General features: G+C 37.6%; 1 protein-coding gene across 5 annotated transcripts in view; it reads right to left on the reverse strand.

Moving 5' to 3' along the window:
* ptch1 (patched 1) overlaps positions 1-23,552 on the reverse strand; it is a 72,795-nt gene that overhangs the window by 42,812 nt on the left and 6,431 nt on the right. For 3 of the 5 annotated variants that reach the window (XR_009512175.1, XM_059969868.1, XM_059969867.1), the window contains exons 1-5: positions 22,863-23,409; positions 21,521-21,713; positions 2,426-2,615; positions 2,100-2,169; positions 1,900-1,991 (exon numbers count right to left, since the gene is read on the reverse strand). Coding sequence is in view for 4 of the 5 variants with exons in the window: in XM_059969868.1 (XP_059825851.1) it covers positions 1,900-1,991; positions 2,100-2,169; positions 2,426-2,615; positions 21,521-21,713; positions 22,863-23,039 (722 nt within the window). In the remaining variant the exon portion in view is untranslated. Of the gene's footprint in view, positions 1-1,899; positions 1,992-2,099; positions 2,170-2,425; positions 2,616-2,852; positions 3,874-21,520; positions 21,714-22,862; positions 23,410-23,552 lie in introns of those variants that run through there. The other 2 variants (XM_059969869.1, XM_059969870.1) reach the window with 2 other exon arrangements.

The raw sequence follows: 23,552 nt of genomic DNA on the forward strand, positions 1-23,552 counted from the left end.
GTCTAAAAAGGCATGTTACCTGATTAATTTCAATTCTTGATCTGCATCAAAAAGGGAAGCTAATGCATTTCACAGGAGAAATTATAGAAATTCAAATGAACTCTAGCACCTCCTGTCAACTTCCAGCAGCAATGAAGTGCTACAAATGCACCCTTTTATCATTTACCAGACTTAGCTGAAAACCTAACAATAAGTGGCCAAAAATTCCTCCCAAAATTAAAGGATGTCGATGATAAAAATGTGAACATTTACATGTTGGAACGTGATGGTATCAGAATTTCTTCAAATCCGACCCACATAAGCACCAAAAATGTGGATGGTTTTATTCTCAAAAAAAACCCAAATAATTCTTTTACCCCACAGGGTTTAATATAAAATACAATCATACTTCAACTAGATATGCTCTTCCAAATTCTGCCTCTTATGCTTCATCGGTTAATATTGAGAGATAAATTTGTTATGAATATGCAGGCTCTGCCAGCCCGCATACACAAGTGTTTCTGTCATTAAAGGCTGTCACATTTACACATTGACAGGGTAAGAAAAAGACATCCAAATGGATCAACAGATCATGACATAATGTCTTCTCTATTATAATAATCAAAGCTGTTTTTAATTCCTAAATCGTAGAACCTTACCTTTATTACTGCTAATGATACCTTACTTCTTTATAAACTTTGACAACCTGGCAATCAACCAACATCCCCCTCCCCTTTTGAATTTCTTCCTGCTGCTGACAGATTAGAGAGCTTTTGGCTGGGTTACTTTGCGGTTCAAACCACATTGTATCTGCCTAACCAGGCTTGAGTTATTATTTCAATTCTCCCAACCAGAAAACACAAAACCCTTATTTACAATTCAATTTTTTTTTAACATTATCTGCTTCTTGACCCTGCCTACATTTACAAGAAGTCTCAAGCCACAGAGGGTAAATAAAATAACACAATTTGATTTGGGAATCAGAATTTTGTAATCTACACATTCCGTGATTAAAATGCCAAACTTAGCTGACTGATAAAGAGCCACATGTGAGAAAATATGCTTTCATTACTCTCTTCTAATTGATGTTAGCAGCCAAATATCTTTGTTGATTGATGAGAATGGGCAGTAGAACAGAGACCAATGTCATCAAATTATTAGCTATGTAAACATAGTAGAAAGGTTGTAGGGTAAATATTCCTTCAAGCCCCACTTTGGTTCCACCAGGAGACTTGAGCCTTGCAAAAAGAAAGTAGTCATTGAACCCATTAATTGGCTGAACTGCTGGTTCTTGTCAGGATGGTATGGGCATCTTACCAAGCTGAAGGAATGGATACTAGGCCACATGCCTTGTCTGTAGTCAAGAGGGTTTGTGTGGTTGTGAATTGGCATTTGGAATGCCATAGACTTGATGAGCTATTTCCCCTGGATCAACTGTTAGTTGGTGAAGAACAGGTGCTGAGCCTGCCTTGGTGCACCATGTCTGATTTCTCCATGGCAACCCTAGACTGGTGAAAAGCCTACAAACCCAAGGGTTCTAAAACCATCTGCTTAACTCTATTTAAATAGTTGTCTTTGGAGAACAAGTTCTTAGTGCCACTCTCATTGCACCCATTTTGCCCTTACAGCAGGCACTTCAGTTCCAGTGTCAACTTTATTATCTAGACAAAATGTTAGCTCAAGACATAGCTAAAGAAACAAGAGTTGCTTGGTTCTCAAGTTTTTGAGTTTACAACAATGAATGAACTCATGGAAATTCTGAACCTATTTATTGAATGCATTCTACTTTGTAGTCTGTTATGCCTTTTGAATGATTGTTATATATATTTAGTAAAAATATAAAATGTGAACAAAAAAACCTCACATAACATTAGCTAAAAAATCCAAATGTTGACATTATAACTGAAGGCAATTACTTACGGTAGGTAGACTGTGCCTAATTGTAATTTAGCACCTTCCCAGAAACAGTCCAAAGGTGTGATTATTAGACAGGGATACAATTTTTCGATAAGCTGATAAAAACAGAAGCAATCATTCATTTTAGCAATGATCAAAATTGAAGTAAACTTTTATTTTATTTTCTGTAATAGTTTTGAATTTCAATGGTACTCTAAGCTCACCTGGTCCATCCAACCTGTTTCTGTTACAAGTGCTCCTGATTTATAACACAAGTGGTCTAAGGTCCACTGTCTAAAGAAAAGAGGGAGAGAGAAAAAAAGTATTAAAACATGCATACAAGTTAAATATGTGTATGCAGGAAGATTAGATGGCAATGCAACAAAATGACACGATGACAGGACTAGACTTCACAGACTTGAAAAGGTAGCACTTTTCCAGTTAGAGTCAATTTTCTTGGAAGAACAAAGATTTCCTTTGAAATAGGAAATAAAGTGCTTCACGCAAGGTAGTTAACATTGAGAGATGTGATCAATTCAATGTGACTTACTTGTTGTACAAATAAACTTGCACTCTGCTGGCTTTAAGTGCAGAGTCAAGGTGTTGCTGCAGTGCTTCAACTGTTAGAATATTAGCACCTTCCTCAGGTGGTGTTTGAATCATGATCTGTGGATTGAACATGGCCTCTTCTCCTATCTTCTCTCGCGTGTATGATAGTTCTCGACTCACTCTGCTACCAACTGTGGAAAAATACAAAATAGCTTAGTAATATTGGAATGCAGAATGGACTAATCAATTTCAAAACTATTGATTACCCATAAATTAAATTGTGAAGTTTATTTTAATCAGATCATATGACAATCACATTGCTGAATTTCTGATTGATACCATGATTATTTTTGCCATAATTCCTTACAGTATTGATACTTGTGAAAAATCAGGAATAAGATTGCTCAAATATTTAAAAAGATAAATACTGAATCAAGTTGAAATGCTGTTGGCACTTGATATAGATGGGCAGTACTTTCATGGGTATCTATGTATGTCCTGCAACAAAATAATCTCAGAATAAAGCAGTAAATAGTCATTCCCCATTCCAAACGGTTGCTTTACACATAGAGCCATTTCCATTATTTGTCTGATCCTGAAAGATGCATGCCACAAGCAAAAATCATATTCAAAATAACCAATAACCTTCTCATATCTTACTTCACACAAGTAACAAAATCCCATAGCCAAATTACTACCCTACGCCTTCCTTTGATCCAACATAATTTTTCTTAAAAAAGCTTTTGAAAAAAAACTTTTCTAGTTATGCCATTTTTGCTGCTTGTGCATTTAGAATTGCTCAAGAAGAAACGAAAGCTTGGATGTGTTTCCAAGTCACTAGCACAGACTCTTCTTTAAATACGAAGCAAAAGGGCAGGCACTATAATAGTCATGCAATTCACCCTACCTACCTATTTTCTCCATTATACCTAAAGGATCTTTAACGTCCCATGTTATACACAAAGGCTTACCCCAATGTCTCCTGCTAAATCATACACCTTAGCACTAATATACACTTAATTTAACTTTTATCATTTACATAGTTACACAAAACACTATTAGTTAATGTATGAGACAACTCAGTTCCTTGAATCGAACAGCTAAAGAATATTTCATATCCCCAATTTATTTAAATGTATGCAGCTTGGATATTAACTGCGCATTATGTAAATCAGCACACTTCTAAAATAGATTGCAAAACGAAAATCCAATGTTTCGTATTTTCCTATTTTAAAAAAATCTTTGCAGTAGGCAGGTAGAGTGAGCAGAGAGACATTTCAACTTTCATAATGCTAAGAAATATTGTATCTGCAGCTTCAATATGAAGAAAGATTCTGTAGAATATGGAAAATGTATTATAGTCTTGGTTTCTACAAATTGCGTATATTCCATGATTTTGTTACACTTTATTGAAAATCTTAAATATCTAAGTACTTTTTATACATAAAATCTTTGTCAAGATTTTTGTCAAATATTAAAAATTAAACTTTTCCTAAATATCTACAAGTTATTCGCAACTTCAATATTTGTCATTTTCTTAATGAATCAAAATATTCATCTGAAATCTTATGCCATCTTTCTTAGAAGCTATAAGTTATAACATCCAACATAAAGTTTAAACAACATATTTTTGATTAAATTTTATAGATGCTTTAATTTGTCATTCCAATTCTTTAAAAATTTGATATTCCCTGTGAAAATTATTATTGGGAATGGATTTCTGTTCTCTCCAAAACTGTGTCAGTCCCCAATATTCATGCTGAATGATTTCAGATCCACAGGCCTGTTGCAATGTTCCTGAAACCACAATCTCATTTACCAGTATTTCTAAACAACACTGGAATATTCCTGGATTTTGAAATCCTAGTACAATGTTAGACTCCAGTCTTCTATCAGTTCCTTTTTTGATATTACAAATGAAGAACATAACCTTTCATTTGAAACATATGACCAACTACGAGCAGCACCACCAGGACGAGGAACTGTATATTGCGACTTAGACATCATCTGTACAGGAAAGCCACACTCACCATCAGCAAGTGAGATCTGGGTGCTTGTTACTCAGATCAGCCAGATGAATTGGACCATTTGTTTGGGGTACAAGCCCACAGAAACCATACAGGCCCTTTTCCGTAGTGTCTGCAGTACAGTGCATTTTGTATGTTACCAGAATGACAACCAGCTTCTGAAGAACGAGAAAACCTGCAGATGCTGGAAAACCAAACAACACACACAAAGTGCTGGAGGAACACAGCAGGTCACGTAGCATCTATGGAAAAGAGCAACTAGTCGATGTTTTGGGCCGAGACCTATTTGCTGCCTGACTTCCTGAGTTCCTCCAACATTTTGTGTGTAACTCCGAAAGAACTTCACTGGGTGAAATCTAGACAACTTTACTGTGGCCATTTCTCTGAAATTAGGTATTTCTCAAAAACAGATTTCTTTTCTGAATACTTTGGTAATCGAACATAGTATACTTGGGAATTTATTTCCAGTAGTCTCAGACTTGAGAACTTTATTACAATAAAAGAAACAAACAACATGTGGACTAAAGGTAACATTTCAGTATAACAGAATAAATTCTCTTTAAATCTGATTTTTTAAATCAAATGTGTTATTACATAGGCTGGAAGATTATTGTATAGTACTTGACTAATTTTGCAAAAAATTTGACTTATGCGCACAAAAGGACTGATAATTAACGCAATTCCTAAAATGAACCAATTGGTCTGTCTACACAAGGACCTCAAACCTGTAGCAAAATGACTACTTTCTACTTAGACCACAACTTTAAGACAAAAATTTAACTTAAAGATTGTTCTAACTGCAGAATTTTAATAAGCCACTTGACAAACTTAAGAGATTTGCTTCATTTGTCTCGCGTACATTGAACCAACAGTGATGCGTAGTTTGCAACAGATCAAATCAACAAGAATTGTGTTGGGAAAGTCCTCAAATGTCACCATGCATCCAACACAGCATGCCTACAACTCACTCACCCTAACAGTACGTCCGTTGACATGTGAGAGGAAACCCACACCGTTACGGGGATAACATACAAACTCCTTACAGGCAGCAGTGGGAACTGAACCCTGATCAGTGACTGCTCGTGTTGTAAAGCATGTGTTGCACTAACCGCTATGCTGCTGAGCGGCCCTATTTATGGGAAATGTTGCAAGTTAAACTCACAACAGGTAAAATAATCAAAGTGAGTTAGAAATACTCAGCATTCACTATAATAATTTGGATTTGAAGTAAAGAAAATAAATTATCAGTGCAACCTGTAAAGTAATTTTGTGCACCATATACCATTATTTCCCATCATGACAATTACTTCCTGGTTCTAATTAATCACTATATTGTGAAACTCGAACTCAATGTTTTTTTTTCTACTCTGAACCTTAATTTTCCTTTTCTGTAAAGAGTTAGGCTTTGCAATAGTAATCAGCATTTTGCAGAGAGCCTGAAGTGATTCGCTTACACAATTCATTAACAATCACTCACACAGAGCTTCCATTACTCTAGCAAAGAGACAGTCAGCACTAGTGTTTAGTATCAAGATTGCTGTAACATTTTCCAGCACCACCATCAGCCTAATCAAAGAAAAGCTGAAATCTGAAACAGTAGAGACCCTGACATCCATACGGATAAAATATTGCCTAATAAGATACATTAAATCCTCAGCAGGGTCATGACAAAAAAAAACTTCAACTGCAGAACCTAGCCTTTCATTCAATACCAAAGCTACTCTATTAGGAATTCTTGCTTGAGATGATATTTCCTTTTGGGATCAATGGAATTTAACACTAATTTGCATCAAAGACAAATCCTGACCAGGACAAGCAAGTTATTCTTCATCGTTTCTCAAAATGACTATCTGTTTACTATCAACAGTAGTTATTATTTCCAAAACAAGCCGCTGTCAAATTCCATTAGAGATCTGAAGAAGTTGGACTGTTGATCAATGTTATATGACATTGCCTCCACATTTGGAAAGAGGAAAATTTCTGAATCCCACCATTGGAATGTACTATACAATCACACAGGCAACTGACCACAGTCTGTCTGTACTTTGCAGAACTTTTTATGTAATTAACTACAAAATGCAGAGGTACCTCATAGTAATTTATCATTTTCCAGTGTAAGATTTCAATAAATAACCTGCATTTTTGTTACTTTCAAATGAAAGCAAATCTTAAATCCAGCACAGAGATTTTCATCAGTATCAAAAATCCATAATTTTAGATGCTTTAACCTGGATATCTTATTTACCTTCAGTCATCTCAGTTTACATAGACCTGAAAAATGAGAAGATGGGAGCAGAAACATAATGTCCCAATAGAAGAGTAAATATTAGTACAAGATGAACAGGACATGGGGCTTTAAGCGGGAATATAGGATCAATGGTCTGAAATGTTTATGATGTTCCTTTTAGTTAACCCAAGCAGAATATTTAAACATTTTTCATTTCCCCATTTAATAATACACTTGACAGATCAGAAATGTGTTGTGGGGAATAAAGCAGCTTCTGCTGCACACTATTCTAACAGAGGAATTCTAAAGGGTAGATATGCTAGCTATAAAAATGGAATTTTTCAAGCTGGTGTCAATGATTTTCTGCTCAATCAAATGTATTGTTTTGTAGTATTTTCTAGAATGATGTGTAAATAGCTACCAAAACTTTTAAATTGTAAACTACATTGTAAGAAACAGCTTGAATATTTTTATTACACATTAAACTAGGTGCAACAGGATTTTAAAGCATAATAGTCATAAAAATCACTTGGGTACCAAAAAATTAATTTTAAATGTGAACTGTCATTCTTATTTTTCAAAAATCAAATTTTACATAAATAATAGTTTTTAAGCATAACCAAAAACTGCTCCAAGTACGTGGGTCAGGTAGCATCTGTAGAGAACTGAAATTTCCCTCTTGCTCTTTCTGAGGATGCAGCCACAGTTGCTGAATCTTGCTAACACTTTCTGTAATTTCAGACTTCCAGCAACTACAGGTTTTCTTTTAAATTTTATTATAATGGCTTTTGATATAATTTTAATTGTGCTCTTCAAAACATTTTAAAAGTTTAAATTTAATTTAGACCATAGAGGTTTTCAGCACTAGTGTCTGAAAATCTATTTTTTTCTTGGAATGGTTCATAATCTTAAATTTCAGGGTTAGATCGTGTCAAGCTGGTGACACCAACTGATACAGCCTCCAAGACTGTCATGTCAACACACCCAACAATGCTCACTCCTGTGCAAAATCCTAACCCTCCAAATGACAAACTTCTTGATTCCAACTAGCCCGTTCCATCTTCTGATCTCCCATCACCCACTGACCTGATCGTCTCTCACCATAACCCCCATCACCCATATAGGACGGCTGAACAGTAGAAATCACAGTTCCTGGGTAATGTCAAATCAAATTTCTACTCCCCTCACAATGAAATGCAACAATTAAAGTAAATGGATGCACATGTTATCATTATGTATCTACACTTATTGAAGTCATGTTAAACTCCTTAGATTCTAATCACAAAAAAAATCATTAGGAACTCCATTTCATGAATTTATTAAGTATGCCAGTCCCTAGAAACTGATACTCATTTAATGGACCAAAATTATCTAACATCCTCTAAGAGGCAATTCAACCCAATCAGTTCATCAATCCCATTCCCCAATTTACTTCCTTGTAAACTATTGCCTTTCACATGGCTTGACTTCTCCTATCACACACCTACAGTCTGTAATGTTAAAATAACCAAACAATACTTAACTTTTCCAGAAGTGTCTTAGGGTCAATAATGCTTTGGGCTGATGATGCTATTTGAAACAGTTGTGATAGGCCACCAGCTACTCAACTGGGAAAACCTGCTCTGTGGTGTAGGTAAAAGCTCTCTCTCCCATTTTCACCTCCTTTCAGTACGGTTTATCAGCATAGGATGATCAACTTTTTTTTTAAATCTGCACCTCCCTTTTCTGATCATTGCTATGGGTTTCACCTGAAGGGAATTTTTTGCCAACATTTTTAAAATTGATAAAACAAAAATCATTAAACTTCTCAAATGTGTAAAAAAAATTAAACTGCATGAATCTTGAAAAATAGTTTTTTCAGCAAATACAATAGTAAATATCTACCTTCAGTTATAAACAAAGGCTGTAATTGATAAGACTAGATTGATTTTCAGGTACAAAATTATCATGGTCTCAAAATAACATTTGAAACATTGCACCCCTACTTTGAAAACCATTTGGCCCAAGTGTCAATCAAGATCATCCTTGCACTTGCCTTTACTGCCTATCTCCTTCATTTTCATTGCAGTCCATCCTCACCAAACCCATCTTCTGCTGGATTAATGACAACATCACGATTACAGTTCTTACTGCTCAGCTTTCCTTACTTGCCCCAGCCTGTCAACCCAGTAATATGTTCATGGGTACTATTCTACTCCATTTGAAAATCCAAATTCCCTCCTCAAAAATTGCATCCTTGACTTCTCTGTTGTCAGCAACTAAAAGCTTGCCTCTTACACAAAGCAGTTTAAAATGCCAGTTTATGATTCATGCACGTGAATAGAGCCACGATCTTCTAACTTTTCGACATCTTGGAATCAGTGACCTACAGAGCTATTGAGCTCTATAGAATTGCTATTGTTTGTTTCCAGTCATATCTGTCCAATTGCAGACAGAACAGTTTTTATCAATGGTTCCCTGTCCTACACCTGTAGTGTACCATGTAATTCCGGAGTTCCTTCCAGGGTTAATCATAGGCTCCTTCCTCATTCTTATCTACATGCAAAACCAGAAAAACAGAAGAGGCAGGCAAGTTCATGCATCAGAACAAAATGAACCACAACGCTGACAGGGGTACTTGCCTAAAACCAAAGGTGAGGTGCTAGAATCATTCATGTTAATCAGCACTCCATTATAAGGAGGAATTTCAAGTTTCTGATGTCCTCTGTCATTTCATGAACTCCAAGGTCAGCAGTTAATTTATAGGTACTGCATCAAATGCAGGCATTTCTATATTAAAATATATTGTGACATGGATTAATTAAAAGTGTTCAAGAAATTTCTTACATAAACATGGTCACAATAATTTACTTCAATAAATTGTACTGAAGGAATTGAGCCTCTTATCATGTAAACACTCAGGTTCTATTTTAAATGACAATAAGGCTTTTACCTATTGACCAAACTGAAATAATATTGAAAATGCTACCACCTGCTGTTTTGCACCATCTCCCTTGCTGTGACCTTTTACTCAAAAGTGCCTTGCACTGGTGCACGTCTTCAGAATTCCTTTTCATACTCACTCACTCTGCCAATCCTGATCAGGTTGAATCAGCATTTCCAAATGTATAAATCTCAGATCATGTCACTGCCTGCATGGTTTCACTGCTTGTATGTAAACTGTGATAGTGCTGTTAAAATCATTCAAGCAAACCTCTCTCACATGTGTGAATTAAAGTTGAAAATTACTTCTGAACCAATATAATACTACACTTTTTGTTCCATCTGTGGTAGCGATGGAATTTGCAGTTTAATACTTGAATATTCCGTTAGCCATCCATTAGTACTGAAGTTTACTTTGGGAATTTCAGCAAGTTTCTGCTACCCGCAGACATAAAAGTTATCTAGACTAGATCAACTTTTAAATGAATGAAATGAGTGTTCAGTCTCACCTATACTTCATGGCACAAAACTGAATATCAACATTGGATATGAATAAAATCGGAAAGTGAAGCCCGACTGACTGGCCAACAGCAGCAGTAATGGTGGTCAAAATACCCACTTTCACCTCAGTATTAGTGTGTTAAACTATCAATCCTCATTCCTAAAATGGCATGGGGGACATTTCTTCAGTCAAAATTGTCTTCTTTTTCACTTTAGTTTCAACACTAAAAACAGAAACTTCAAAAATAATCACATTGGTATTGATACAGGATACGAATGCAGCCCAAAAATCAACGGACATGCTTGTTCTACTAGCACAAGCTTAACAAAACCAGCACTGATAACTCCATCTCCTAACCTAGCTCGTGCTAATGGAGCTAACCCTGTACAAGTTTAAATCTGAGGATTAGTTGATTTTTTTTTAAAATTCAGATTGCAATGATGATTTTATACTGACTGTGGAGATAGAGCAAAACAATACTGCAGACAGGTCTGGCAATCCTCAGGAAAGTAAAAATTAACCAAGTCTGGGATATCTGTTAAATTGCCCGATTTCTGTTTGGGATTCTGAGCTGGGAAGCCGGGATTCCCGAAAGGACCCGCAAGTTGAATTAATCGTGGTGCCTAATTTGCAGAATCTGAAGTCAGAAAATTTATAAAGAATGGAACAGTACCCCTCCAACCCCATTCCCAAGTTACTCTGACGCACTTATTTGAGGCAAACAAATCCCCTCCTCTATTACATCCCATTTCAATTACCAGTTGAAAACTGGGTCTTCCATCTCACTCAGGATTCTTCTACAAATAACTTCCACATTCCTTCAGTCAAAATAATGTGAAACTGAAAAGAGTTCATCTTTACCATTTACACAGCATTAACATGCGTGTGAAACATAACAAATCTGATCAAGAGTGGTATTAAGATTTTGCACTTTAATATTGAAGATACTGTTTCAGCTTTCTTTCCTGAATGAGACAAATCAGGTTTGGGTACTATCCGATGGACACGGAAATCTTCTAATACCATGCATAAGCTAGTTCAATACTGACACTTGGCTGAACTAATTCTGCCGTCAGTCAAAGTTCAGGCATGCCTATTTTCCAGCAGGTGTTTCTGATAACAAGCAGGAAACTTGGTTTGATTTTATTTTCCACCTAACTGCTGGCTTGGAGACCAACTGCAGAGTGTGCTTAACTGGATCACTTAACTCAGCAAAGATCAGAGATCAGACTTGAAAGCTTGGTCTACGCGAATATGCACCCCACCATTCAGTGCATTTACTCCTCGCGGCAACACAGAATTAGAGGTGACAGTTTGTAGAATTCAATTTTTAGGATTTCCCTGAATCATATATTATAGCAAACATTCACAAATTGAAAGCTATGAGAAATTAACTTTTACATTCTTTTTCAAAGCTATTTGATTTTTATTTGTGACAACATTAAACATTGTTGGTTAAAACTGAATTCAAAATAAGGAAATACTATTTACTTCAAACACCTACTCTTTTAACTCAACCAGTTTTGCACGGTGTCTCATGAAACACAGTGACCGGTTTTAAGGCTGCAACTTCATGTCAATACGCTCACTTCTGTTGCGTCACACTGACCACATGCCTCTTTTGAAGCTGACATCACCAATCAGTTCTGAACAGGCCTCACCTCTTGGCAACAAAGTCTCTTTTCATTGGTTTTACACTGTAGGCCACATGGGCAAATACAATGGCAGCCTCCAGCTTCACACAAGCTCCCCAGTCTGTATGGATCATTTTGGAGTGATTTATAACCAAAACTTTTCCTTCTGCATCTGTGCAGGGAAACACACTTCACTGGGGGCCACTTTCATGATTTTGTTGCAACTAGGATTAGTTGGATTAGGGACTGACTCATAAGGACCCCCTGCAGCTATGAGGAAGTTTCATCACTGGATCAGTGTGATGCTAACCATTCTTCACCATCAACACCACAAATCTGTCATAAAATAGATACAAAAGTAAAAACTGCACACACAATTTATAACAAATGACTAATTCCACTGAACTATCCAATTATTTTCTCTTAATGTTTGTTTTCTTGTAATGGGGCATGAAACTTGTACTTAGTTTCCCATCAAATTAATAAAAATGTCTCCAAAAAAACCTTGATGAAAAAAAATCAAGCTAATAAGCCCTTTCTTTCTCCTCTCATTCCAAAACAGTTGCTACTTTTTAAAAGTACTTCACAAACTTAAGACCTTTTAGTCATTGAAATAGATGCGACTTTACTTGGAAATTCAGGTGAAAAACAGTCAATCAACAAATATAGGGATGCACTGAAGCTGGAAATCCACTACAGAAAACAGAAATTTTTGGAGCAATCATAATGGTTTTCCAAAGTGTTATATGTTATACTTCTTTTGCTCTTCTCTCTCTCTCTCTCGTTCTTTTTCTCCTCTCTTCTGTTTAGTGCATTCACTATCAAAAGAAAGGGGGTCAGAAAATGGAGGCTTTGACCTGCAGCTGTAACACAATACTTTCACACAGCCCTGTCGACCCCCTGACATAAATTTTACACCGCAGCTGGCATTTACACACTTAACATTTCCATATGTATAGCGTGGTCTGTGCTAATTATGCTAATCACCTGTCTAACTCGCCACTGCGAAAAATGGTTGTATTTAGCAGTCCACTGCTTACAAATACAGCTTACTGTGTGGCTGAAATGTACATTCAGACAACCCTGAATGGTAAGATTTTTCCACGTTGCTGGCTTCATTCAGACTGCAGAAAAATTTATTCAAGTCAACTGGTTTCGGCCTGCAACAAAAAAGTTACGAGAAAAAAGTGAGTGTGCTCCTGCCCTAACATTCTAAGTCTGCTTGCAAGCAAAATGATAAATCAATTGGTGTGGGAAACAAACGAAGAGATATATTGTGCAAGGCATGTGAAACTGTTGCCTTAAAAAAAATGAAAACCACTAGGTCCACCCATTTTTTCCAAAAGATCTCAAGGATGAAGAACGTTTGTTTCTCTTACAGCAGGTATTGAAACGAAAGTGGTAAGAAAAACTTGACAGAAACCAACTCTTCTATTCAAAAAAAAAGAATTACCACTCAACAATAGAAGAATTTTAGATTTTTGGACTTGTCAAAGAGAATTTGCCACAATCATTTTTGTTTTTGAATTTTGAGGGAAATAAAAGACGTATCTTTAAAGAGAAAATTATATCCGTTTTGAGGTCTTGCATAGTAATCACCTGCGGTATGAGGAATAAACCACAGAGATTGGACAAAGATTTAATTTAAGTACTATCACTTTTCAAATTTAATTATTTTACATCAAATACTTTGAAGAGTTTTAAATTGCACAATCCATTTTGCAGAAAACTTAGTAGGATTTGAAAATTTCTTACAAATAATAACCTTTTTCAACAGTGAGGCAATTACATTTAACTCAAATTCCACTTGATTTTAAATTCAGTTGCAGTTCTTTGGCAGTCCAGAGCCTTATAATAATTCAAATGTTAACTGTCAGTTTTGTTCCAAAACCCAGCTCTGCAGCCAAAAGAGAAATAACACTACAACTACTGTGGTCATTTCACAGCAGAGAGAATTTTTAAAAGGGTGGGGGGGGGGGGTTGCTGCAGAGAGTAGTGGGATGGAGGTTTAGACCACCCTGATTCCATGGCACAGTATTCTGTTTACATTGTAGGGCTTGATTGTGTAATACATATGGCATTTTTGGGCAGGATTCCTGAGCCTTGGGCCAAAAGTCGTTTAGTAATACTATTTTAAAAAACTGTACACTAGCCATTTATTTTCTTTTTCCTTTTTGGAAGACTTTTATTTGGATATTTATCACTAAGCACGATAGCATCAACCACTTTGCCCTCTATTCCATCAACAATGACATAAGTACTTTTTAAATCTAATTTAATCATAAACACTTAACACTGAAACATCTTAATCTACATATACAGCAGGCCAATCTGTTGTCAAAACACATTCCCAATAACGTAAAAACATGTTAATTGACCAGTTCCTTTGAACCACCAACATCTCAGCACTGGGTCCAAATTTATCTGGACCAAGTTAGTCCCAAAGCAGAACAATGAAAACACAATGGAAATTAAGGCACATTCTAACTTTTTTCAATCTGAGATCAGCTGTGGCCAAGATGTGGTGAGTATTTGGTGGACATAGTCTATCAGCAGGTCACGGGGAGGTCAGCTTTGAAGGAGAAATCCAAATGAAATATAAACATGGCAGGATGGAAACGAAACAAATCTCCCATAGCTCTGTCCAGCCAGCACTAATCTGGGCATCAGCTGTGAAGCAAGATCCAAACAAATGGATCTCTCAGCTCATAAATCTGGAAGCTGTCTTATTTTAGCCTTCAAGCACAGAAGGGCACAGCCTAAACATTGATCCATTACACAAAACCATTTATAAAATCATGATTGGATCTTGTAAAATTCATATTAAAATGTACATGCATTGCTCCGGGCTGTCCAGCATTAAACAGAGAGGGGCTTTGAATGTCAAGGGACTTTGCAGTGAGATACTGGTAACACTATATTAAGTAACTTCTTTACATAATTTGCATTTGTCTTACACTTAAATGCTACATCACTGACATATTTTAAATCAATACAAAATATAGGGCATGATAATGTAATAGCTGTGTAACTGGCCAAGCCCCCAGCATTCTGGACTATTGAGCATTCAGCTGCCATAACAGCAGCAATAAATTTAAATCTGAATTAATTTAATTAATCCGGAATTAAAACTAGTTTCAGTGATGATGATGATAGTGAAACTAAGCCTGTTGTAGAAGCTACTACATTGTTCACAAATGTCCTTTGAGGAGGAGAATCTTCCACCTTTATCCTTTCTAGTCTTCAGAGCCACAAATGTGACTTGGACCAATAATTGCCCCTGAACTGAGGAGACAGTAAGGATGGACAATGTGTGGCAGTACTTCTTATAATATCCACACTCAGTGAATGAAAACCAATACAGGACTGAAGCAGAATCTATTTCAACACACAAATATTTAAAATATCTACTTCATTTATTTACAGAAGTGAAAAGAGTTTTTGATGAATGCACTTTCCAATGTATTACTGAACTGTAAAGTTCAAAATATTAAAACGTTATACCAACTTCTAAAGTTTGGTAAAGCTATACCGATGTCTAGCTGAAGACTTTCCTGCTTACAAGTGTTAAAGATTAATGTTCAATGTTGAACTCTAAATTAGAAATATTACAGATTCATGATTAGTTTGAACAGGCAAGGCAGCTAACATTTTTTTTAAAAAAGCCTTAAGGCCATGAACTAGTAATCTGACCTTAATGTGCAAATGTAAATAAAAGTCAAATTGTTTACTGCAGCAGTTGTAGAAAAATTTAATGAGCTTTTATGATAATAAATAGCAATTTATTAAATCAAAGTCTAGCATTTCATATGCCCAAGACACTAATTTTGGAACTCCTTGTTTATTAATAGTTACTTAAACCAATATGTTCCCTGGGCTAAATGAGCTTTCTTTATCCAAGGGCATGTCTGCAAAACTGAGAGTATAAATGAATCTAACCTGGAATTGCAAAGCTGTCGACTGTTCAAAATGCACTACTATGAACTACAGAATATAGCATTGAAGACCAAAGGGGGAGAAAACATCAAGCACTGGTCCAAATACTGGTAAGCAGGTCTAGCTTAGATGGGCATCTTGGTTAGCATGGACCACTTGGGCAGAAGGGCCTGTTTCTGTTTTCCATGATTATGGCTCTCTACAACTACACACCCTCTAACTGCAAACTCTTCCATGAATCTTTTAGTGTCTTTCACAACGTGAAACTTTCCAAGGTACTGTATGGGATTTAGGGAGTCAGAACACTTTAGCAAGAGGAATAGGTGCTTGGGGAAATTGCACAAAATTAAAGTATTAGTATAACAATCTGATGCTTTTACAACTCAATGCTAAAAATTACTTTGTGTCTCAATTAAAATGCGGAGCAACTGGTTCTACCCTTCATATTAGATGCAGTGCCACATTTTAAATATTGGTTGCAACTTTTGGTGCCTTGGTTATATGAGAATAGGTGTTTAGGAGAAAAATAACAGTATTAGAACAGCACTGCACAGTACAAGTCCTTCTGGGATTTTTGTGGTGAGGAATTAATCATTGGTTCATAACTTTAAATGAGTAAAAATCTAATCACTAGCCATAAAAGTCACTGAAGTCAAAGGAAAAGAATGGGTAGGAATACAAGAAGCAGCCAAGATGCTCATGTGAAATCAGTATTCAAATCCAAAGGTGAATCTCATCCTCGAACAGATGATGTTTCATTTGAGATCAAGAAGGATGTGACACAAGATGCTGAGCCATTCATGACGTAGATAACAGCAGTTCTGAAGCAGGGTCAGTGTAATGTTAACTCTGTTCCTCCCTTCACAAAGTGCTGTCTCACCTGCTCATCGCAATTGTAGTCCCCACCACCACCACCCAGAGATATCAGCAGAGTCTGGCCAGCATTGAAAATGCTATGCAAAATTGAAATAAACAAGTCTGAAAAGAGACAGAAGACCAGAAAAAACTCCACTCTACCTCAGCCACCCAGCACCTGCCACAACACTCTTCATTCATGTCTTCCCCTAAGCAAAGATAACACCTAGTGAGTGCACTCTAGATACACACCTGCAATGAGGTTACAAGTTTAACAACATACTGACATGATCAGCAGCACTAAGGACATCAAAAAAACAAATTTGCTTCCGTTCATATAGTTCTGGACACCTGTCACCTTCTCTCTGGTCACCTTCTCTCAGAGAGCAGAATTCTCCTAAGATTTGGTGTTGGAAATACCAACACCAACTTTAAAGCTGGATGCCTGTATTTTGAACACTGGGTACAAGGAAGATCATGAAAAGCCCAGAGTTTTGAAAAGTAATTTATTATGCACTCTACTGTTAAATTTGCATACTGTCATGTCAATGCTGCCCATTTGATTGGTGGTTCTGTTACATGCATGCTTGGGCTGTTACATTGAACTACACTGCAAATTCTGTTAATGCTGACTGCCTTGTCACAATTTGTATGTACTGTATTGTTGAGGTTTATTTTGCGCAATAACTGAAAGCCATGTACACCTTCAATGCCACTATACTTTTCATTTTGAATTCACTATTTCTGGTAATTTTAGGTTTGTCCTTCAGGTAGGTTTTTCCACATAGGACCGGGAAGTTCAGTAAAGACTGGTATTAAGACAAAAAAAGTATCCTAATGTTCACTAGCCATTAAATTCACTTCATGTTGACACAGTATTGTGTGTAGGAGGATCTTGGAACTGCTGGAAATATCAATAAAGAATAATTAGTACATTTCCTAAGAGGAACCTAACCATTAAATTTATATCGTGGCAACATAATGTAATACAAGGGAGTATCCTGGAACTGAGAGGCCCCATTTGTCAAATAGCTTGATAGAGTGACATGCTGTCGCCAGGAATATTAACGGAGATTTTGTGGACCATGGATGCAAAATTATTGGATGGAGTGGGAGTACGAAATATTTAGGGGGGGGAAAAAACAATTATTTCTCTAACAGTCTTTGAAAGACATAGTCTTTATACGCCTGCAGGTCACTTTTCTCATTTTGTTTCTCAACCTACTCCTAGACACTTTTGTGCTTTAGATGCAGTCGCTGATAAATTTAAACTTTTCATCAACATCAAACATTTTACTGTACAAGGATGATGATCAAATAGTACTGCGAGTGCTGAAATGTTATCATTATTACACAGTGGCAGAAAAAATAAAGAAATCTTAAAGTTGACTGTAAGATGCAAGGCTGGTAATTTAAAATATTATTTTAAGATCATCAGTATTAATTACATCAGGTTCTAGAAGCAAGTAAACCAGTTTATGCAGTGCAGGATAAAGGATATAGTGTGTTTAAGTATGGCACTTGGCAAGAAACAGGTTGGATTTTTATCAAAGAGGTCCCTCTCCTGGAACATTATTAAACAAATTCATAACAACTCGCAGTTCCTCCTGTTTCGGGCCATTGCTGGCATAGCCAGTCCTTTTACTACTCATCTTTTATTGCCCTTGAGAAAGTACAAATAAAGTTACCACCTATCTTGAAATTCTGCAGTTGTTCCTACGAGTGTACTCTCACAGTGCTGTTTGGGAAGGGGTTCCAGGATTTAGATCCAGCAGAAACCATGAAATGTATCCAGGTCAGGATGACAGATAACTTGGAGGGGAACATGCACTCGGTGTTCCTACGCACTGTTACCCTTGTCCTTCGTAATGTTAGATTGCAGATAGGGAAATGCTGTCAAAAGTAATCAAGATGAGTAACTGTAACGCTCTTTGTAGCTAGCACACTTTATGGCAGTGGCCCAATGTGAGAGATGACATGCCAATCAAGCGCCCCTGATGGTGTCAAGCTCAAATCTTGTTGGGTGCTGCACTCAAACAGGGAGCCACTGGACCTCCTTCATTATTTCCTTTTAAAGTGGTAAAGTGTGTCAGGAATTACTCACCACAGAATACCCAGTCTCTGATCAGACTGGTTGTATCCTGGCCTGCTACGATGATTCCAATACATTGTAACACAAGAAGCTGCAGAGAGCAGCGGTCACAGCTCTCCTTATCACTTGCATCATTTACAGGAGGTGCTGCCTCAACAAGGTAGCATCTAATGTTCAGGATACTGACATTAGGGCCATTCCCTCTTCTCACTTCAAGGGTACAAAGGCCTGAAGTCGCAAACTACCAGATTCGAGAACAAGTATTGCCTACAACCATCACATCCAGAACCAACTTGCAAAAGACTAAATGCTACATCAGCAACAGAACACTACAGACCACCTGCTGCAATATATGGATTTTGTTCAAATCAAAACATTAGTGCAAACACAAAATAGTCTTCCTTCCCTCTTCACAGTATAATAAATTAATTTAAATACAAAAATTTATGTTTTATATGGTGTTTGAACCTGTAATTGCACTGACGATGAAATGTTTTGTTGCTCCTGTACCTCACCAAGCTTGTGCACATGACAATAAACTCAACTTGATCTTGCAGCAGCAGTATTTTAACTGACTAATGTAACAGGCCTTCTGGTCAATGGTGGCTGCCAGGATGCGACTGGTGGGAACTCAACAACAGTAATGCTATTGACTGTTCAAAGCAGGTTGTGAAAGACTTTTTGGAGATGGTCATTGATTGTTAGTTGTGGCATGAATATTTGTTCTTTTTTATTTAGCAAGAGTGTTTGTGCTGAGGATTTCTAATAGATAGATGACCTAAATAATTTTCATGTAAACAAGGACATTTTAATACATGTACAGTTTTTTATATCATAAAAAGCAGAAATCCAAAAGAAAATAATTTTTTTCCCCCCGAAGGAAGCCTATAAGAGTTTCAACGATTCTAGAAGCAAATGACATTTAAGTTTGCCCACAATCAATCGCGGGAGAAGGGTATTTTCTTTTTGGTATTGATTATGCCACATTGCTTAGGGGTGCCAGTTTTTGAATTACACTGGGAACTCGGTGCACACTGATGCAGCAAGTATTGAGTTGCAATAGCAGAGAAAGAGGCCAAGAAAGTTAGGGCAAAAGGTCATTTCTGATTATATTAAACCTTTTCCAAACAAATTTTATCCACTTGAGGGGCTGTTCATATCATTCAGGTAAATTGTGCATTTGTTTACTCCAATATCACTCACGTTTGTTGAGATTTATTGAAATTTCTAGCATTTGGTGTGGTTCACAGTCTTTAGAAACTAAAATCTTGTGAATGTCAAATGCAGTAAAGATTGTTTTCATCCGTGCTTCTTTAAATAGGCTGATACTGTACCAGTTTCTCAAATATGCATATACAATACACGTGTTATTATGATATATGAGAAATGTTTCAAATCTTTGATCAAAAGCTGCCAGACTGAAGCTTGTAAAGTGTCATGGCTGGTATTTTTCCGTCAGTGTATACTCCAAATTTTGCAAACCAAGTTGGGTTTGTCCCTTTAGAGAACCCAACCTCCCACACCCGTCCATCATCTGCATAGCTCCCCTCTGTTCAATTCTTTGCTCTGTATTGCCTTCTGTTTATACACTTAACCACAGAAGTATGCAACTGCTGCTCTTTTAGTTTATTTGTGCAGTGCCCATGTCGGTGACCAAAGAGTTACACACTCCACTGAGAACACACACAGCTACTCAAGATTCCTGCTGCTGTCAGCCATTTGGGGAACGGGAGGGGCGACAGAGGAAAAAAAAGCAATATGTGAAGCAAAAGAGAAGGTAAAAATTTTTAAAAAAAAAAACAGCCACAGATAACAAAAAATAGTTTAAACAAATAAAAGTAGAGGTATAGCTAACAGAATAAACTTTGGAGCTGTTACACTAAAACGTATATAAGTAATCCTTGAGATACTGGTAAATATTTAATAACTCAAAATGACTTATGATTAGTCCGAGTTATTCAAAGTTATGTTAGTCCGAGTTATGTTAGTCTACTCACACCTTCAATTAAATCGTCCCTTAACACAACATATTCGCATGCTTCACAACTATTATTAGGTACTGCATGTCAATCATTTGACAGGATTTGGATAAATAACAATGTTTTCATTTCTCTCTACTAAACAATGAAAGCTGTTCACTTGCAGTATTAAAAAGTTCAATAACTGTATTTCAGTTCGTAAACTACTCACGCATCAATGAACAATTCACCATCTTAGCCCCATTGTTTTTAATCACTATAATGTAGATCAAAGCTCACAAAATCTTTAATTGAATTTAGCTTCCTACCACAGGGAAAAAAACACGACTTATAGAAAACTCCTTTTAATGCAATACTGACTTGCAATTACATTAAACATACGTCACCTCCCGCTAGCTTACATTAATCTACTTTGCAAACATGCGTTCCAGTCTGTACGACTTCACTTTTTTCCTGAGACAAATGTTTTTTTGAAAGTTGAAAGCCGTCCAAAACAGGACCACACACACACACACACGCTCACTCACAGAGCGCTGCAGCGACCAGACTCGGCTGCTGGGGGCACTCACAAAATGGCGGCTTTGACAGGCTCCACCACTTTAAAAAAACTTTTAATCTCCCCCCCCCCCCCACAATTCCCGCCAAGCAAGGTGCCACAAATCACTCTCCTCACCCCCAACACCAGACGCCGGTGAGCTTTACACAAACGTAGAAATTCATCATAAAGGATTACAGCAACTTCTTTGTAACTTTGGCTTGGCTGTTAGCCAAACAGACATACAATAAACAATCCCCACTCTGGCATGATGTTTCTTCATCACTGCGCCCCCCCCCTATTCTTTTGGTAGCATTCATTCTCTATTTTAAAGTTGGATTCGGTTTAATAAAACAAACGCTCCCGGGGGAGGGAGAAAGGTCTTACCTTCCACCCACAGCTCCTCGACATCGGTTTCTAGATTAGCAGCCCTTAATCCTACTGCGAACGCCCCAAATATTAACAGGCCCACAACGAAGAACTTTCCACAGTTCCTTTGAATGTAACAGCCCAGATTAAAAAACAGTTTCTGAAATTTAGCTCGAAGCCACAACGGTGCTTTCCTTCCAGTAGCCTTTCCCTAAAATAAAAGAAGACACACTTGAGAATCTGAGGGAATTCATCGGGCAATTGCATCCTTAAAGAGACAGCACTCCTTACAACTGACGATTTCTAGTTGCAACTAGTCTTTCTGTGAGAAAGTACAGCTTTAAACCCAATGTTTTAAATTAAACTAGCCCCATTAAAGAATTTTCACTGCCCATTGGATTATATTATATTACGTATTGTGTTACTAAACGTGACGGCAAACGACTGTCACTTCATCTGTCTAAATTGCAATCCAACCTGTAAGTAGTGACAAAGCGGGGTGAAATACTGTTGCAAAACGAATTGGTGTCTCATGCTTTGCAATCCATCGGCGCAATTGTTTTAAAATTGTAAATAAAGTAAGAGGGCAGCCAAAATACGTGCAAATATTTCATTATATGGGGGGAAATAAAAGTTAAACTTCGAAAGGATCAACGTGTTAAATTGTCGTAATTAATGTATTCAAGTAACAGCCGGATTTTTTTTGGGGGGGGAGGAAGATCTAATGAGATACATGATAGCAAAGAGTGCATCCACGTGGTTGCCCTGCTGTAACATCATAAGCCTGAGTAATTCATTTCCATAGCAGTATCAGGACGCTGTGATCAGAATTAGGAAGTGAAGCAGCCATCTGAGAGTTACGACAATATTTGCGAACGGAAGAGGGAGCCACATGGATTTCAGCTTATAACTGAGCAGATACGATCGCTTAAAGAATGTTTCGCTTTTTGTTTACTTTAAAACTTAGAGCATGCAGCCAGGGTTTTTCAGTTTTTAGTATCTTTTTAAAGACACGCCGGAATCCGCATTGCCGTAAAGCATTTCCACGCAAAAACATGGCGAGTTGGAGAAACAAGAAATCCCACACACACACGCACACACACACATCCAAGTGGGTCGGTGCTCCCTCCGTGCTACTTGGGACTGCAGCAATCGTGGAAGCAGCGCCTGGGAGAGCTCAGCTTTGTTTTCTCTCGCTTTAAACTTTCACTCCTACTAGCAGCTCAGTGATAACACGGGGAATGAGCACCGATGCCCCGGCGATTCGCTTCCCCACTCCACCGCTTCTGGGGGAACACAAAAGGCTCCCAATGCACAAAAAAAAGCAAAAACAGAGAGGTTTTACAAACTGGAAATGCACCTTTGAGATCTGATCCAGCGCGAAGGCAGCATCGCAATAGCTCGGCCGTTCCAGATAATCTAAAACCGCTGTCGGATGCCGCAGGTTTCTCCTTATCCTCCTCCTCTTTTGCTGAACATGGTCCTCCTCCTCCTCCTCTGTCCTTCGGCGCTCCGTAATGTTAACAGTCGAGGCCATGTTGTTGATGGGACTTGGGCAGTATAATCACACACCGTCTTAGGTTCCACCAAACGGGCACTTTAATCCTCAACAAAGTAGACGCTGCCTGGCAAACTTCATACTCCTCGTAGCGATGGCGAGTCAAAGTTTGCGCCTTCCATTCCCACATTTCGCGATCTGGGGGATCCTGGCGTTCTTCTACATTCACGGGGCACAGTGCACTTTAAAAGAGATTCGGAGAGGGCAGCTTGAAAACGTTCACCCTCTTGCAGAGACTCGGGAGTTTACCCGCACCGATCACTCGCTTGAACCATTCTGTGCAACAGGCCCTGAAGCTCGCTGAGCCTTGATCCAATAGGGGAAAAAGCCTCTCTCTCCATTTGGGGGGTGGGGGGTGGTGGTGGAAGGAAAGCAAAAACCCGCCTCCAGGGCCGTCAGATGGCTGGGAGAAGGCTTGTATTGCCTGGCTCTGATTGGCTGAGGAAGGTTGAAATTACTCAGCAAACACGACTATTATTAGCTGCTTAGCAA

The sequence above is a fragment of the Hypanus sabinus genome, chromosome 5 (assembly GCF_030144855.1).
Source record: "Hypanus sabinus isolate sHypSab1 chromosome 5, sHypSab1.hap1, whole genome shotgun sequence".
NCBI lineage: Eukaryota > Metazoa > Chordata > Chondrichthyes > Myliobatiformes > Dasyatidae > Hypanus > Hypanus sabinus.